Genomic DNA, 16,713 nt, shown 5'->3' on the forward strand with positions numbered 1-16,713 from the left:
CAACATCTGGTGGAAGGTTAATGCTTTGGTTTAAAAATCACTAGCTGGGAAGCTGGTTGTGCAAAATAACAAGAGTTGGAAAGGGACCTTGTAGGTCCTCTAGTCCAACCCCTGCTGAACCAGGAGACCCTACCATTCCAGACAAATAGCTGTCTGGTCTCTTCTTGAAAACTTCCAGTGATGGAGCACCTTCTGAAGTCAAGCCATTCCACTGAATACAGAATTACAGAGTTGGAACGGACTTTGTAGGTCCTCTAGTCCAGGGGTAGGCAACCTTGGCTCTTTTATGACGCGTGGACCTCAACTCCCAGAATTCCTGAGCCAGCCATGGCTCAGCTTGGAAAGCTCTCCCTTTCCCCTCAGCATGGTTGGCTCAGGAATTCTGGGAGTTGAAGTCCACGAGTCATAAAAGAGCCAAGGTTGCCTACCCCTGCTCTAGTCCAACCCCTGCTCAAGCAGGAGAGGAGACCCTATACCAGGGGTGTCGAAGCTTGGGAACTTTAAGACTTGTGGACTTCAACTCCCAGAATTCCCCAGCCTTTGCTGGCCAGGGAATTCTGGGAGTTGAAGTCCACAAGTCTTACAGGTCCCAAGGTTGGACATCCCTGCCCTATTCCATTCTGGATCAATGGCTGTCCAAGTGACGGAGGAAGGAAAAACCATGGGTCCCTTCTGGAAGATTGCATCAAAAATTAAGAAATAAGATTTTCCCAGCACAAATTGGGCACTTTAAGTCCCTTTATCAAGTTCCATGATAGAGTCCACGGGAAATCCTTGACGGCTTTCTCCTTGCAGCTCAGCAGATAAGATGCTGCGTCTCCAACCAGCCTGATGCCCTCCAGATGCGTGGGACCACAGCTCCCATCATCCTCAGCTTTACTCAGCCGGCGAGCGGCTTCAGGCGGGCGTTGCCGCGGCAACGCAGTCACCCAGACAAGTCCGCTTGCCGCCATCTGGCGGCCTCTCGCGGTTCTGCAGTAGCCCAGCTCTTGCCCGTCTCCGGCTTCCTTGAGCCTTTTGACCTCACCCAATATGGTGGCGGCGGGGGGAAGGCTCCCACTTCCTGCCTGTGGCGGAAGTGTGGCTGGTTGCCATGGCGGCGAAGCCGGGCCTAGCGGGAGATGCGCGCCTCGGGGGAAGGTCGGCGGGGAACCGCGGTGAGGGGGGCGAGGCGAGGCGGGGGGGCGTCCGGAATGAGTGGGGGGGGGGTCTGGAGTTGGGGGGTGGGGTCCCGTGGGGGGAGGACTCTCGGAGGGGGCTGGGGAGGGGGCGCCTTTGGCAGCGCTGATGGCGGGCGCCAAAATGTCCCCCTCAGGAGCATCTCCGGGAACTTCCCCAGTCCGGCCATTCCGGCTTGGCCTCCCCACTCCCATCATCCCCAGCCTGCACTGGCCTGAAAGGAAAGGGGGTGCTTGGATGATGGAGGGTGTAGTCCAAGACCCCTCCACCTCCCCAGAGAGATGGGTTAGGTGTTTTGGTTCATGGCCTTGCGCTTCTTCCTGTGGCAGTTGGATGGGAGACCAGCAGGAGATCCCATCACTCTGGACTAGGCAGAAGACCCCCTTCTCCCCCCCCCACCCCAATGCTGCTGCTGATGGGGGATGCAGGATCAGTCTGTCCTCAAGAGGCTCTGCGCTGGAGGGAGTCACTCCACCTGGGTTTCCTGGTGGTCTCCCATCCAGAATTTGTTTGTTTGTTTGTATGGGCCGCCCACCTTACCACAGGATCTCTGAGCGGTTTACAATATTAAAAAGATAAACCTATATAAATAAAATACTATAAAAATAAAAAATATGATAGCTAAACGATGGGGGGGGGAGGTGCGTGCATGTGTATCTACACACACACACACACACACACACACAAACACACACACACACCTTCCTCTGCCCGCTACTCATCTAATTCTTGTAAGCCGCCCTGAGTCTTCGGAGAAGGGCGGGATATAAATGGAATTAAAATAAAAATAAATAAAAAATAATTCATAGGTGGATAGATTAGTATCAGATCAAGCCACTTAGCTTGATGTAAGATGGGTGACCTATAAATTTTATATATATATATATACATATATTAATTAATTAATTGGTCACCCATCTTACCTCGGGGTAACTCTGAGCGGTTTGATCTGATACTAATCTGTCAACCTGCCAGAATAACAAGAGTTGGAAGGGACCTTGGAGGTCTTCTAGTCCAACCCGCTGCTGGAGCTGGAGGCCCCCAAACAGTGCAAGCGCCCACCAGGCCTGACCCTTCACTAGCAGGGTTGGAGGTCTCCAGGGGCTGTCGGTGGGCTGGAGAGACCCCCGGGGCAACGTTACTGACGTAGGGATGGAGGGAGCTGGGTTTGCAAAACGGATCTGTAAGGATTGGGCCCTGCACTGAGGCCAGACTCACAAGTGTGTAGGAAGCAACGAAGCGTCTCCTGCGGGAGCTGATCCATAATCTCTGGTTTACTAATAGAGATCTTATAGCACCCTGGCGTAATCGGTACAAAATATTTTAGTAAAATATCCCAAATCTGTACTGAAACAATGCATATGGCTTCATCCTTTGATTAATTGACTTTCCAACCTTGGCAATTCTGAAAGAAGGGTGAAGCCCTTATTTTATATTTAGAAGATGTTAAGTCTTTGGAACTTTCTTAAATTATACTGGTATAATTATACAGTTTCCTTCCCACAAAGTATCATTGGAAAACCCTTTTTTCCCCTTTTCAAGCAATTCTGTTTTGGCTGATTATACGTTGGTTGATCTCTTGGCAAGCTTGTTTTGATGGCTCTGTCCGTTTTTCTTTCTAGCAGGGGTGAAGCAGCCTTGTCCGTGCAGCAAACGGCCTTTTGTAAACACACCAGCCATTGTCGGCTGTATGTTGGCAGCTGACGGGCTTCTCTCTCTCTCTCTCTCTCTCTCTCTCTCTCTCTCTCTCTCTCTCTCTCTTTCTATCATTTCCCTCGGTCAGGCGCTCCTCTGCTCCGGTCTGCGTTTGGTTCTCTGCTTCCTGGATGAAATTCCTGGCTTTGGATCAGTTCTTAAGAGATCCTTCCCCCTTCACTTTGTGGTCCTTCGGAGGAGCAGTTTGAATTTTGGGGTTGAGCAGCTTGAAGAGGCTCCAATAGAGCCGTGGCAGATGTTATAGACGCTGACCGAAGCAAGAATACCCCGTGCAAAAAAAATGGAGGGATACTTTGATTCCCACCACGGACGAATAGCCGCCAAATTTGATGGAGTGCTGCTAAATTGACTGCTTTGATTAAAAAAAAAGAACACAGGTTTCTTTTTATTTGGAAACCGCTTCTGGACTTCGTGCTTGAGGTGGGGGAAAAAATGAAACTTTGGTTTTGCTGATTAGGTAGGTAGGTTGTTATGGAAATGGCTAGCATATATTATTATACAAAAGTAAGAAGCTGAGGTTATACGTTATTACCCTGTTCTACTACATGGAAGAGAGTCAAAAGTCCCTGCTTTCTCTTTTCTTTCCCTTTTACCCTACACGTTCCCCCCTTTTTCATTTCCTCCTCGCCATTATTTTCATTTTTCTTTGATTTCTGTATTTTATATTTTGATAAACTAATACAACATTTAAACTAATGCAAAAATTTAAAAACCAAAGGGCAGCAGAATGGTACCTGGGGAAAAGGTGTGATGGAAAGTTGATTTGGTGGAGAGCTAAAATGCCGACGGGTTGTGTCTCAAGGCAGCGTGTTGTATGTCGGGCCTGGAGAATAGCAACAGCACATTGACTTAGGTACTGCTTCACAGTTTACGGCGCTCTCTAAGCAATTTACCGAGTCAGCATAGTGGGTCCTCATTTTACCGCCCTCGGAAGGACGTAAGGCTGAGTCAACCTTGAGCCGGTCAGGATCGAACTGCTGGCTGTGGGCAGAGTTAGCCTGCAATGCTGCATTCTGACCACTGTGCCGTCACGGTGCTCTTTCTCTGAATGAGATGGAAGACGCGATAGCTTTGGTGCACTCGCTGTTTGTGGTGTAGGAGCCCCGTTGTGGTGTCTGGTGCACGCCTGCTTTCCTGGCCCATTAAATACAGTTAGTCCCTGACTTCCAACCGTTTTTTTAGTGACTGTTTGACGTTACAATGGCACTGAAAAAATGACTCACGACCATTTTTCATACTTGGCAGTCACTACAGCGTCTCCATGGTCAGGTGATCAATAGTCAGGCGCTTGGGTAACTGGCTCAAACCTATGACGGTCGTAGCGTCCTGGGATCACGGGATCCCCTTTTGCGACCTTCTGACGAGCAAAGTCAATGGGGAAGCCAGCTTCACTTAACAACCGTGTTACTAGCTTAACAACTGCAGCGATTCACTTAACAACTGTGGCAAGAAAAGTCATAAAATGGATCAAAATTTAGCAACTGTCTTGCTTAGCAAGAGAAAGTTTGAGCTCAGTTGGGGTCGTAAGTCAAGGACTACTTAGTCCCCTTTGCTGTTTGTGATTTGGTGGTATTCAGGCTGCGAAATGGGCTTTTACCCAAGGTGGCGTTGTGCCCATCGCCCTTCCTTTGCCCACATCGTCTCCCAGTCAGAAACTGAGGCACCGGCTGCCTTCCAGTCCCCGGCGGAGGCAGCCAGGCGGCTCTTGGGCATCATCGCCCAGAGTTTTTCAAGGTGTTGAAGCTGGAAGTGGGCATGTTCTGCCTCAAGGCTCTCCTACCTGCAGGCCTGCCTCTTCAGCTTTCTCTGGCCAGGTTTTGCCCAGAAAGTTTGCAAGTTCCAGCTTTGCTCTTCCACGGGTTGGGAAAGGCCCCAGGAGCTTTTTACACAGCCCTCAGAAGCTACTCTGAGAATTACCTGTAATCTTCTCCTTTAATGAAGGTGTCTCTCAGGTGGAGACTCTCCTGTGGGTGATCAAAGTCAAGCTCTTGTTTTCCTTTTGAAGGTGGCAGCTTGTCCGCAGTTCAGGAAAAATTCTTCTGGCTGCATGGCCTGTTCTGTGGCTGTAAGAGTTGGGAGCGTCTTCTAACACCCTGGCCCTTGTGGCTTCTTCAGAGACTGTGGGAAATTGTTCTTTTTTAAAATATATATATATATATTTAATAATAACAAAGCCTGACAGCTTTTGAAAGTCGTGCCCCTCTTTGGAATTTTTCTTCTTAAATGTTCCCTCCTCCCTTAACGGCGAGATGGCCAGCATAAAAATTTAATAAAAAAAACAATAAAAATAAATAGAGGCAGTCTTGGATTTGCAATCAAGACTGAGCCCAAAATTTCTGTTGATAAGTGAGACAATTGTTAAAGAGAGCCCCCTTTTAAGACCTTTCTCGCCACGGTCGTTAAGCAAATCACTGCAGCTGTTAAGTCGGTAGCACGGTTGTTAAGTGAATCCGGCTTCCCCGTTGATTTTCCTGGTCAGAAGGTGGCAAAAGGTGATCCCATGACCCGGGACGCTGCAACCGTCATAAATGCTAGTCAGTTGCCAAGCGCCTGAATTTCGATCACGTGACCACGGGGAGGCTGCAACGGTCATTAAGTGTGAAAAGCAGCTGTAAATCGCCTTTTTTTTAGTGCTGTTGAACGATCAGAAAACAAACTACCTGTGAGTAAACTGCCAAGGTGTCCTTCGCCTCTGATGCTCCCTTGTGGCAACTTTGATTTCTCGCGAAAATGGGGAGAAGAGTTGTTCATCGCTGGGTGGTCCACTCTCCCTTCGCTTGGCCCTTTCTAAGTGGCCGGCTTGGGCCGCCTCAGGCCAAAGTGAAGCCAGCGGAAAGCGCCCAGAGAAAAAAGCTCCCTGGAACAGAACTTGAGGTATATTCATGCCCCCCTGCCTCCCCCCCCCCAATTTGGGTCTTGAAAGACCTTGTGTTCATCAAGGTGTTGTTAAACTTCAGTGCATGTGTGTGGGTGTGTGGGTGGGTGTCTGCGTGTGTTCACGTGCCAGTGCTTGGAAACCAGAAGAGTCGGTAGCTTAACAATATTCTTCTGTTTGGGTGTGGCCTCTGTGTTGTCGCGTGGAGGCCTGCAGTATTTGGCTTTGCTTCCCACACTGAGATTGACCAAGAGGTACAGGTGGTCCTCCACTTACGACAGTTTGTTTAGTGACCGTTCAAGGTTACAGCGGCACTGAAAAAGGTGACCCAGGACCGTTTTTCACATTTAATGATCGTTCACACACACACACACACACACACACCGGGTCACGTGATCAAAATTAGGACACCTGGCCACTGACTCGTATTTATGACGGTTGCGGCATCTCGGGTCACGTGATCCCCTTTTGTGACCTGCCAAGCGAAGTCAATGGGGGAGACGGATTCACTTAACAACCATATTACTAATTTAACAACTGCAGCGATTCACTTAACAACGGAGGCAAGGAAGGTCGAAACATGGAGCAAAGCTCACTGAACCGTCTCGCTTAGCAACGGAAATGCTGGGCTCCGCTGTGGTTGTAATCCTTGTGACCACGGTTGAGCCCAAAGTTTCTGTTGCTGAGTGAGACGGTTGTTAAGTGAGTCCTGCCCCATTTGCATTCAGTGTTCTGAGAAGAGATTGATTGCAGGTGGCAGGCTGTGTTCGCACGACCCACTCAGCTTGATCACTGATTTTACCTGTTGGGGGGGTTCACGCAGGGCCCTGGATCAGGAACTGGCTCCGAAAGGGCTCAGTCCCTCCTCCCGGTGACGTGAAGACCGACCGGCTTTAACCGACCGGCTTGCCTGCGTCCTGCGGCTTCACCCGCGGAGCCCCCTTGCCTTGCGGGTTCCGATGCAGGCAGGGCAAGCAGGACGTGACTCCTTAAGAGTCCCCGCGCCTCCTCCTGTGCCCGTCGGCCCGAATCTGGACCCGTGAGGGTGGCCAGAGTGCCACAGGGGCCAGGCTGACCCGGGAGTATCCCTGGGGGAACCTGGAAACGGTTGTCCTCTGGAGCTTTGACCGCCCGGCCCGGTCAGGGGTGGAGGAAGGGCCCCTGCGGCCTTTGCCAGGGACGGAGCTGCCTCTCCGGGCTGGGGGGCTGCCTTGCGGGGATCTGCCCCCCTGAGGTTCGCTGGTTTGGGCAACGGAGCATCTGCAGGAAAAACGGCCAGGCTCCGAGGGCACCAAGGGAGGGAGGGAGGGAGGGAGGGCAGAGAAGGAAGGAGGGAGGTAGAGAGAAGGGAGGGAGGGAGGGAGGGAGGGCAGAGAAGGAAGGAAGGAAGGAAGAGAAGGGAGGGAGGGAGGGAGAGGGAGAGGAGGGAGGGAGGGAGGGCTGGAGAAGGAAGGAAGGAGGGAGGTAGAGAGAAGGGAGGGAGGGAGGGAGAGGGAGAGGAGGGAGGGAGGGCAGAGAAGGAAGGAAGAAAAGGAAGGGAGGGTGGGGGAAGGGAGGGAGGGAGGGAGGAAGAAGGAAGGAGGGAGGGAGGGAGGGAGAAGGAAAGGAGGAAGAAAGGAAGGAGGTAGGTAGAGGGGAGGGAGGGAGTGTGAGGGAGGGAGGGAGGAAGGAAGGTCACTGATGACGTTACCTAGTTGGGCAATGAGAGGTCCCAGCTCAGAGGGTCCCCGGGACCCCCCAGTCCGACCCTGACCTGCAGACCCTCTCCTTCAGAGCTCCCTCTCCCCCGTCCAGCTCTGCCTTGGCGCCTTCCGGTCTTCAGCTGCTGGTGCCCCAAGCGGGGAGGGGGGCGCTGGGGGGCTGCCTGGCTCTCGACCGCCGGGATGGTCCCCAGCCGGGAGCCGAGCATCTCCCTCAAACTGGGACTTGGCTCCGTCCCGGAGATTTTGAACGATAGGATTTCTCTTTTCCGGAAGTCCTTCGTTTAGCCGCTGGCGCTGAGAACTTACAACCGTTGCCGCCTCCTCGCGGTCACGGGATGGAGACTCGGCTGCTCGGCCGCTGCTTCATATCGATGACGGTCGCGGTGTCCCAGGGTCACGTGATTTGGTGACCTCCTGTGACCTCCTGACGAGCAAAGCCAGCGGGGAAGCCAGGTTCACTTAAGAACCATGTTGCTCGCTTAACAACTGCAGGGCTTCACTTAACCACGGAGGCAAGAGAAGTCGTAAAAAAGGGTGGAAAACTCAGCCTAACATCCGTATTGCTTAGCAGTGGAAATTTTGGGCTCAAGTTGTGTTTGCCAGCCGAGGACTACCTGTATTTCTTTCTTGAATTTATTTGCTGACTCTGCAGGTCGGGCAAGGTACGGTTCTCTCTCTCTCTCTCTCTCTCTCTCTCTCTCTCTCTCTCTCTCTCTCACACACACACACACACACACACACACACAGTGGCTGAGACCGGGGCTTAAAAATACGTGCGTGGCTTTAGTCGTGTACCACTTTATTTATGACGCTTTTAGACAGTAGCTTCTCCCTCCACTTATTCCAGCTCTTCCTGGCCGGTGATTTCCAGGTTTCCAGGCTTAGCCAGAGTGTTGCAGCCGAAGGTGAGACCTGGATTTTTTCCCTTCCCTTCCCTGCTTCTTTCTGCTTGGTCAATTCAAGCAAGGAGCGATCCAGTTCTGGGCTGCAGTGCAAACGTCCTCCCTTCGCAAGTGCTCCTGACTCCCGGAAGCTGGAGGCTGCGTTTTTCCCGGCAGGCGTCCTCGTTCTGACTCTGCCAGGCGGATGGGAGGGCCTTTGACCAGGTAACTGAAGAAGAGAAGCAAGCAAAGAAAGTGCCCTCTGTGTCTGTGTGTGTGTGTGTGTGTGTGTGTGTGTGTGTGTGTTGGCCTGACTGCCTAGATTTGGCTGCTGGCTCTGAACTTACCAATATTTATTATTTGACCAATTGAGCTTTATGAGGCCTTGTAAAACTGTAATGCAGGCGTCTCCAAACTTGGCAACTTTTTTAAGACTTGTGGACCTCAACTCCCGGAATTCCCCAGCCGGCATGCGCAGGCTGGGGAATTCTGGGACTTGAGGTCCACCAGTCTGAAAGTTGCCAGGTTTGGAGAGCCCTGCTGTGGGGATGATCTTGGAAAACAGCTGCCCAGGAAATGGTCAGGTAAGAGAAGGCAGCATAGCCCGCAGCTGCATAATGGGCAGAGGAAGAACAGGAGTGGCAGAGTAGCAGAGTCGGAAGGGACCTTGGAGGTCTTCTAGTCCAGCCCCCTGCTCAAGCAGGAGACCCAATACCCTTTCAGACAAGTGGCTGTCCAGTCTCCTGAAAAACCTGAAGCTCAGAAAGGATATTTCCTGGCTTCTCGGGAGTATCCTGGAAAGACGAGGAGTAGAAGATTTGTGTTTTCATACTTGCAAGATTCTGTTACTATAGCCCCGGGGTCTGCAAACCTAGCCACTTTGAAGACTTGTGGATTTCAGCTCCCAGAATGCCTCAGCCAGCCGTGAGGCTTGGGGAATTCTGGGAGTTGACGTCCGCCAGTCTTCAAAGTGGCCAGGCTTGGAGACCCCTGATCTAGTCTTAAAGGAAAGTCAAGTTAGCCCAGTTGCCAATGAAGCGATGCCTGGAGGATGCCCTCCGGGTGAAGCGATGCCCGGAGGAGGGAGGTCTGGCATGCGCCATATTGTGCCACTTTGGGTCTTTTCTGAGGAAGAGACGGAGGGCTGGGGGCGAACCGGGCTATGTTTTGGATGCAAAAGAGACCCTGGCTTAGGCGTTGCCTTGAAAAATGCTCACTTTGAATGGGGTAGGGTGGCGGTGGGGGTTAATAATAATAATAATAATAATAATAATAATAATAATAATAATAATAATAATAAATGGAAGGGACCTTGGAGGTCATCTAGTCCAACCCCCTGCTCAGGCAGGAAACCCTACGGCCATTTCAGACAAACGGCTGTCCGGTCTCTTCTTATCTGTATCTTAAGCCTGTCCTCTGGAATGTTGGCTATTCCTGCCAATTGCAGGCTGGAGATTCAAAAGGATCTTGATCAACCTGAATGTTGGACTCTGGCTAACGAAACACCGGCCAGGTGTAAGCGACCGCGCTTAGGGAGAACACGATGTACAGGTACAAGGCAGGTAGCACCTGGCTTAGCAGCAGCAGTACAGGTAATCCTCAATGGCGGTAATGGAGATGGGAAGGTCTAGTGCAGGGGTCTTCAAACGTGGCAACTTTAAGACTTGTGGACTTCAACTCCCAGAATTCCCCAGCCAGGCAAGTTTGAAGACCCCTGGTGTAGATTAAACACAACCCGGAAATCTGAGTTTGCTGCAGCTACTGAAAAGGCCAATACACTTTGCCAGAAATAAAATGTTGAGATGATGGAAGCGATAGGTGTGACCCACACTGTGAGGTGTCCAGTTCTAATCACCACAATATAAGGAGGAAGCTGAGGAAGGACGACAAAGATAGGTGCTTCATAAATCTTACGAAGAACAATGAAAAGAATTAGGCACGTTTAGCCTAATGAAGAGAAGGCTCAGGGGACACATGATAGCAGTCTTCCAAGAATCCGGAGCAGTGGCTGTCTAATTTCTTCTTGAAAACCTCCAGTGTTGGAGCACCCACAACTTCTGAAGCAGGAGTCTCCAACCCCCGGTCTGTGGACCAGTACCGGTCCGTGGCATGCCAGCAACCGGTCCGCACAAAGGAAGCAAAGCCCCATCCGCAGGATGCGAGCAGCACACGAAACCAGGCCCCCTCCGGTCCACGGAAGAACCTTTCTCTGCGGAAGCCGTCCCTGGTGCCCAAAAGGCTGGGGACCTCTGTCCTAGAGGCAAGTCTGAAGGCATTTGTCTGAAACGGTATAGGGTTTCCTGCCTGACCAGGGGTTGGACTAGAAGACCTCCAAGGTCCCTTCCAGCTCCTATTGTCTTCTGTTCTGTTCTATTCTAAACCCAAATAAAATAGAATAGAGCTGGAAGGGACCTTGGAGGTCTTCTAGTCCAGCCCCCTGCTCGAGCAGGAACACCTATACCGTCTCAGACAGGTGATTGTCCAGTCTCTTCTTAAAAACCTCCAGGGATGGAACGCCCATGATTTCTGGTGGCAAGCTGTTCCACTGGTTAATTGTCCTCACTGTCAGGAAGTTTCTCCTTAATTCCAGGTTGCTTCTCTCTTTGGTCAGTTTCCATCCGTTGTTTCTCGTCCTTTCCTCTGGTGCTTTGGTGAATAACGTGACCCCCCTCTTCTTCTTTGGGGCAGCCCCTCAGATACTGGAAGGCTGCTATCGTGTCTCCCCTGTTTCTCCTTTTCTTTAGACTAGCCAAACCCAAGTCCTGCTGCCGTTCTTTGTATGTTTTTGTCTCCAGGCCTCGGATCATCTTGAGCCCCGGAGACTGGCCGGCTCTCTGGTGCCCAGCAGTCTCCTGCTGCCCCCAGGAGGTCTGGTGTGGACCACCTCGCCTAGAAGAAAGAAGGAGAAGACCCGGAAGGCCAGCAAGCGCAATAAAACCTGGGTTTCTATCTGCCGACTGGAAAGCGCTTGCTGGCTTGCTCCGGCCCTTGCGAAATTCTTCGCATTCCTGATTCCAGGAAGAGTCAGGGAGTTCCTGCATGCAATATTTCTCCTCAGGCAGGTTGCGTGGGTGCCCCGGCATGGCTTGGGGCGGCAGGAATGCGGCAGCCGCTGCCCGACTGGTTTGGTGGGAGAGGAGGGCAATGCTGGCTTTTCTCTTGTTGCCGGTCCAGGTGTGTTGATCCGAAGGGCTCCTGTGCGCCGATCAGCTGGCTCCCGAAGCTGAGCGAGGGCCCTCAGAAGCCCAGGGGAAGAGCACAGAGGTAGGACACGTCCAGGGGTGCTGCATGGGTCTCTGGCCCCTGGAACTCCTGTGGCAGGCCGAATCCCCTGGGCTTGGCTCCGGGTTGTGCTAATTTCCAAAACAGTCCATCTGGTCTTTGCAGGCTGCTTCGACCTTTTTCAGGGGAGACCGGACTGCAGCACCAGCGATCCTGCTGCTCACCTGCAGCGACCACGAACCCGGGGTGGTGGTGGTCTGGGGTGTTTATATTTGCAGTGACTTCGTGAATATAATGAACGCAACTTTAAAGGCGAACACTTGTAGTTTCATCACCCAGGTAGGGAACATCATCAGTGCTGGAAGGGAGTGGGGTTTGTGGAGAGGAGGGAGGAGGAGGAGGACTGTGGGGTCCCTGGTGGTCTCTGGGCTTGGTGTTTTTCTTGCGGACGTTTCATGACCCATCTAGGTCACATCATCAGTGCCAGCTCGGGTAATGAAACATAAGGATAAGGACCCCACAGTCCTCTTCTTTCTGCTCCTCCCCCCACTCCTCCTCCTCCTCACACTTTGTTCCCTTCTAGCACTGATGTTATCACCTAGTTGGGTAATGAAACCTCTGCAAGGAAACAAGCTCAGAGAGCACCGAGGGCCCTCCAAATGCAACTTTGCTTGTGACTTGCTGATAGGTGAACCCGGAGAAGAATATAGAAATTAGGTCTCTGGGTTTAATTTAACCATGTCTGCCTCACTGTTTCTGGCAGCTCTCGATATTGGGGAAATAGTGTCAGAAACACGCTCCCTTCTTTTGCTAGAATTTAAGTAATTGGTAAGGGACGCGGTGGCTCAGTGGGTTAGGACGCTGAGCCTGTCGATCAGAAGGTCGGCAGTTTGGCGGGTCGAATCCCGAGTGCCGCGTAGCAGAGTGAGCGCCTGTTACTCGTCCCAGCTTCTGCCAACCTAGCAGTTCGAAAGCACATAAAAATGCAAGTAGAAAAATAGGGACCACTACGGTGGGAAGGTAACAGCGTTCCGTGCGCCTTTGGCGTCTAGTCATGCCGGCCACATGACCACGGAGACGTCTTCGGACAAGCGCTGTTTCTTTGGCTTTGAAACGGAGAGGAGCACCGGTCCCTAGAGTCGGAAACGACTAGCACGCATGTGCGGGGGAACCTTTACCTAACGGTGCAGATCTTTGCGGGCGAGGGGACTTCTCTGCTGTTTAACACGCTGCCTAGGTTTTCCGTAGCTCTTCTCCCAAAGGAGCAACTGCCTTTTAATTTCATGGCCGCATTTCCCCCCCTGCAGTCTGAGCCCAAGAGGCCGAGAAAAAGAGGCCTGTCACTGCTTCCATTTCTTCGCCCCCTATTTGCCAGGAAGGGATGGTCTTGCGTTTTTTTTTAACTCAGTTGAGTTTCAAGCCAGCTTTTGCCCTCTCCTCTTTCGGAGGGGTGGCTAAAAAGCGCTCTTGGCTGTTCTCCCCTCGTAACTGGGTGGCGAGCCTGGCCGTTATTCACTTCCGCCTTAGCTTCGGCTGGCCAGCCAGGCAAGAGCTGTAGACGCTTCTTCTTCCTAAGGATCCTCCAGGGAGCAAAAACTGCCAGATGCCTCTTGCCTTTTGGAACTGCTGGGAGCCGGGTTGTTTAGGGTCAATAATTCCTGCTCCAGAGGGACAGCTTTGCTAAAACCGCTGGTTGCAGTTTTATTATATTTTTATTATATTTTTATTTCTTTTTTATTTTTATTTCTTCCGCTCAACTCCTTCCGTAAAAGAGCTAGCATTCATTCCAGAGAAAAAGATGATTATCATAAAGAACGGGACAGCCTGGGAAGTGTTGGGGGTTGGGCACTGGGTGGGCGGCCAATTTGCAAATCTGCCGGACAGAACTTCTCTTTCTTTTCTTTTTCGTTCTACACAATTTGTTCTCCACAAAACGTCTCATTTAATGAAAAGTAAGGCCCAGGGGTGACATGACAGCAGTCTTCCAATATTTGAGGGGCTGCCCCAAAGAAGAAGGGGTGGTGGGGGGGGTGTCAAGCTATTCTCCAAAGCAGCAGAAGGCAGGACAAGAAGCCACGGATGGACACTGATGAAGGAGAGAAGAATTAAGTGGGAACAATCAGTCAGTGGAATGGCTTCCCTCCAGAAGCTGTGGGTACTCCATCACTGGAGGTTTTTAAGGGGAGACTGGACAGCCATTTGGGCAGAATGCTGTAGGATCTCCTGCTCGGGCAGGGGGCTGGACTAGAAGACCTCCAAGGTCCCTTCCAGTTCTGTTATTCTCTCTGGGCCAATCTGCTGTCTATACTTAAATCATTTACAGTTTCCCACCTAAGCCCTTAAATTGCCTCTTGCTCAACTCCTCCTGCTGTTTGTCCCCAGGCAGTGACTCCCCCCCAGTCGGTCCCTCCCAGGTGGATTAGCTAGGAAGTATGCAGGTGCCGGGAAATGTGAAGGACATCTAATTGGGGGCGGCTGCTGTAAAGGGAAGGGGTCCCTCTCCGAACAGGAGGTGACACAGGGCTGAAAACAGCCCCCCCCCTTCCACCTTTTGGTAATCTGATCTGCTTCGAGTTACCTCCAAGTAGTTTGCTTCAGCTTTGGCTGTCGAGGGATCTTGCACGAAGGCAGGGCTGGCAAAGAGGGGGCTTAGGTGTTCTGGGTGTGGGTGGCAGCCTCTAAGCCCTGCCTGACCGGCTTCCTTCTTCCTCTCCTGCTGCAGGACTTTCCAGGGAGCGCCGGGCCGGAGACTACGTCTGAAAGCTCAGCCCAGCACCCAAGTAGCACTACGCGAAGGGAGGAGTCTCCAGCCAGCCAGCCGGCCGTTGCCCGGTTTGTCCTGCGCTGCTCCTGAGCAGCTGGCGTGAAACACTTGAAAGCCTTCAGCAGCTCCCAGGAAGGTCGCTGGAAGTTCCTGTTTATTTACAAACCAATTGATTAAGTTGCTAGAGGCGAGAGGAGCCCGTGCCTTGCGGGAAGAAGGTCAGCGAAGCAGCTCCGCCAAGGACTCCGTCAGGACGGTCTGGCACGAAGGAAGAAGACTTTGAATGTGCAGCCACTGTGCGCTCTGCTCGGAAGACGAGGCAGCCGTGGGCAGATCGCCCAGGCCCTGCCGGGGGCTCCTTGTCTGACAGGGGGGGCCGTGGACCACTCCTAGGAGCGTGACGGTGGTTCAGAGGGATCTGCCTCCCGGGCGCTGAAGGGAGCAGAGAAGGCACCAGAGGAGCGTTGCAAAGAGATTGAGATTGCAGTCAGAGTCATCACAAGCCGACTCGGCTCCCTGGGAACGATTTGGGAGGCTGATCAAAAGAGGCCGAGACACGGGCTGAGTTTGCTGCTTGCGGGGCCGGGCTGGGGATTAAACTGGCCGCCAAAGGATGAAGGATTTACGCTTCGCTCTTTTCCTCAGTCGGAAGTTGCGTTTGGGGGTCTTTTGAACAGGGAGGACGAGGGCTAGCAGCAGCCCCCCCCCTACGTCAGCTGGAGCCCCCCTCACCTTGCCTTAGTGGTGGGCAGCCAAAGTGCCTCCCCAGCCTCCCGGGGCCGCTTTGGGGCCGCTTCACAAACCGCTTCACAAACTGTGTTCACAGGTCTTGCCTGGAGGAGGAAGGCAAGGAAAGTGCAGCTCCTGCTGTTCAGGCTGGCACCACCTGTGGAGAGGCTCACCTGAGGGATTAAAAACCAGATTTCTTCCAAATTGGTGAAGATGCACATTCAGCAGCCTGGGTGTCACCCTCTTCTCGCCCAGCTCCTCTGAAGAGTTGCCGCTGGTGAGAGAGAGAGAGAGAGCTTTCCAGCCCCACCGCCCCGTCCCCGGCCGGCCCCAGTCCATCACTTCCAAATGCTTTGAACTGCGAATCGCAGGTGAGCACCTGCAGTGGGCCAGGCATGGCAGACCACCTGGAGCTGCTGGCTGAGATGCCAGCGGTCGCCCGGATGGGCACCCAGGAACGGCTCAAGCACGCCCAGAAACGCCGCACCCAGCAGCTGAAGAAGTGGGCGCAGTTTGAGAAGGACGTGCAGGGCAGGAAGGCAAAAGGGGAGAAGAAGAGGCGGAGGGCCGCCAAGGAGACCAAGGTGGTCTTCCCCGAAAACATCCAGCTTCTGGAGGCTGCCAGCCGCAACGATGTGGAGGAAGGTAGGTTTGTGTGTGTGGGGGGGAAACAGACCTTTTTTTTTTGCAAGGGTGTTGAGACAAGATTGTTCCAAGGGTATCCCGAAATCTGTGCACCAGATAAAGTCGCCTTTTGGCCCGGTGGAGACATTTGGAAGGAACCAGTATTCTCCTTTATCGACGCCTGCTGCAAACTCTGTGCGGCCTCAGGAAGGGCATCCGGCCAGTAAACGCTCAGCTCCATCCAGCCCTGACTCTACCCCCAAATTAAGAGATTACGGGTCATAAAAAGGGAGATTTTTAATTGGTATTTGTAAGGTTGAGTGAGTTCTGTGTCCCTTCTCCACAAATTGCCACGTTATTCTTCCTGGGGTGTTTTTTTTCCCCCCTTCCTCCTCCCGTGCCAAGTGAGCATCAGCACCGGTCCAGGGCTGGCCCTGGGCTGCAGCCATCCCTCACTTCCCCTTTCTGAGAGCGCCCGAGGGGCCTGGTGGGGAGGGGGGCTGTTCTTGGAAATGTCAGATGATCCTGGAGGAAGGGGCCTTGATAGCCATAAAGGAGAATCCTTGTAGTTCAGGGTTGAAATGAGGGTTCCCGGCTGGTCTCTGAGCCGGGTTGCTTCCTTGCAGACGTTTCACGACCCAGCTAGGTAGCATCATCAGTGCTTGAAAAGAGTGGGGTTTGCAAAGTGGAGGAGGACTGTGGAGTCCTCGGTGGGCCTGGAAATGGGTGGTTTTCTTGCAGAAATTTCCTGACCCAAACTAGGTAGCTTCATCAGGGCTAGTGCCTTTGTTAGAAGGGGCTTTGCTGTGTGGCCAGCCAGCGTCCCAATTATGCATCGTCTTTAAATAAAAAAGTCTTTTAAAAGAATTAAAATTAGAAAGCTCTTACTGCCCTAGTTTGGAGGAGTCCAACCTTGGCAGCTTTGCGGACTTCAACTCCCAGAATCCCCCAGCCAGCATGTTGTGTGCAGATGAGTCCCGTTTCTAAGCCTCCCCGGGGCCGTAGCTGCCCACCTGCCCG

At 52.5% G+C, this 16,713-nt stretch overlaps 1 protein-coding gene across 3 annotated transcripts in view; it reads left to right on the plus strand.

The window, feature by feature from the left end:
- The first annotated feature begins 1,095 nt into the window (after positions 1 to 1,095).
- PPP1R16A (protein phosphatase 1 regulatory subunit 16A) overlaps positions 1,096 to 16,713 on the plus strand; it is a 43,164-nt gene continuing 27,546 nt past the window's right edge. The window contains exons 1-2 of one of the 3 annotated variants that reach the window (XM_081325345.1): positions 1,096 to 1,157; positions 14,299 to 15,714. In XM_081325345.1, coding sequence (XP_081181471.1) covers positions 15,465 to 15,714 — 250 coding nt within the window. In that variant the 5' untranslated portion in view covers positions 1,096 to 1,157; positions 14,299 to 15,464. Of the gene's footprint in view, positions 1,158 to 11,545; positions 11,619 to 14,298; positions 15,715 to 16,713 lie in introns of those variants that run through there. The other 2 variants (XM_081325347.1, XM_081325346.1) reach the window with 2 other exon arrangements.

The sequence above is a fragment of the Vipera berus genome (assembly GCF_964194415.1).
Source record: "Vipera berus genome assembly, chromosome: 3".
Lineage (NCBI taxonomy): Eukaryota > Metazoa > Chordata > Lepidosauria > Squamata > Viperidae > Vipera > Vipera berus.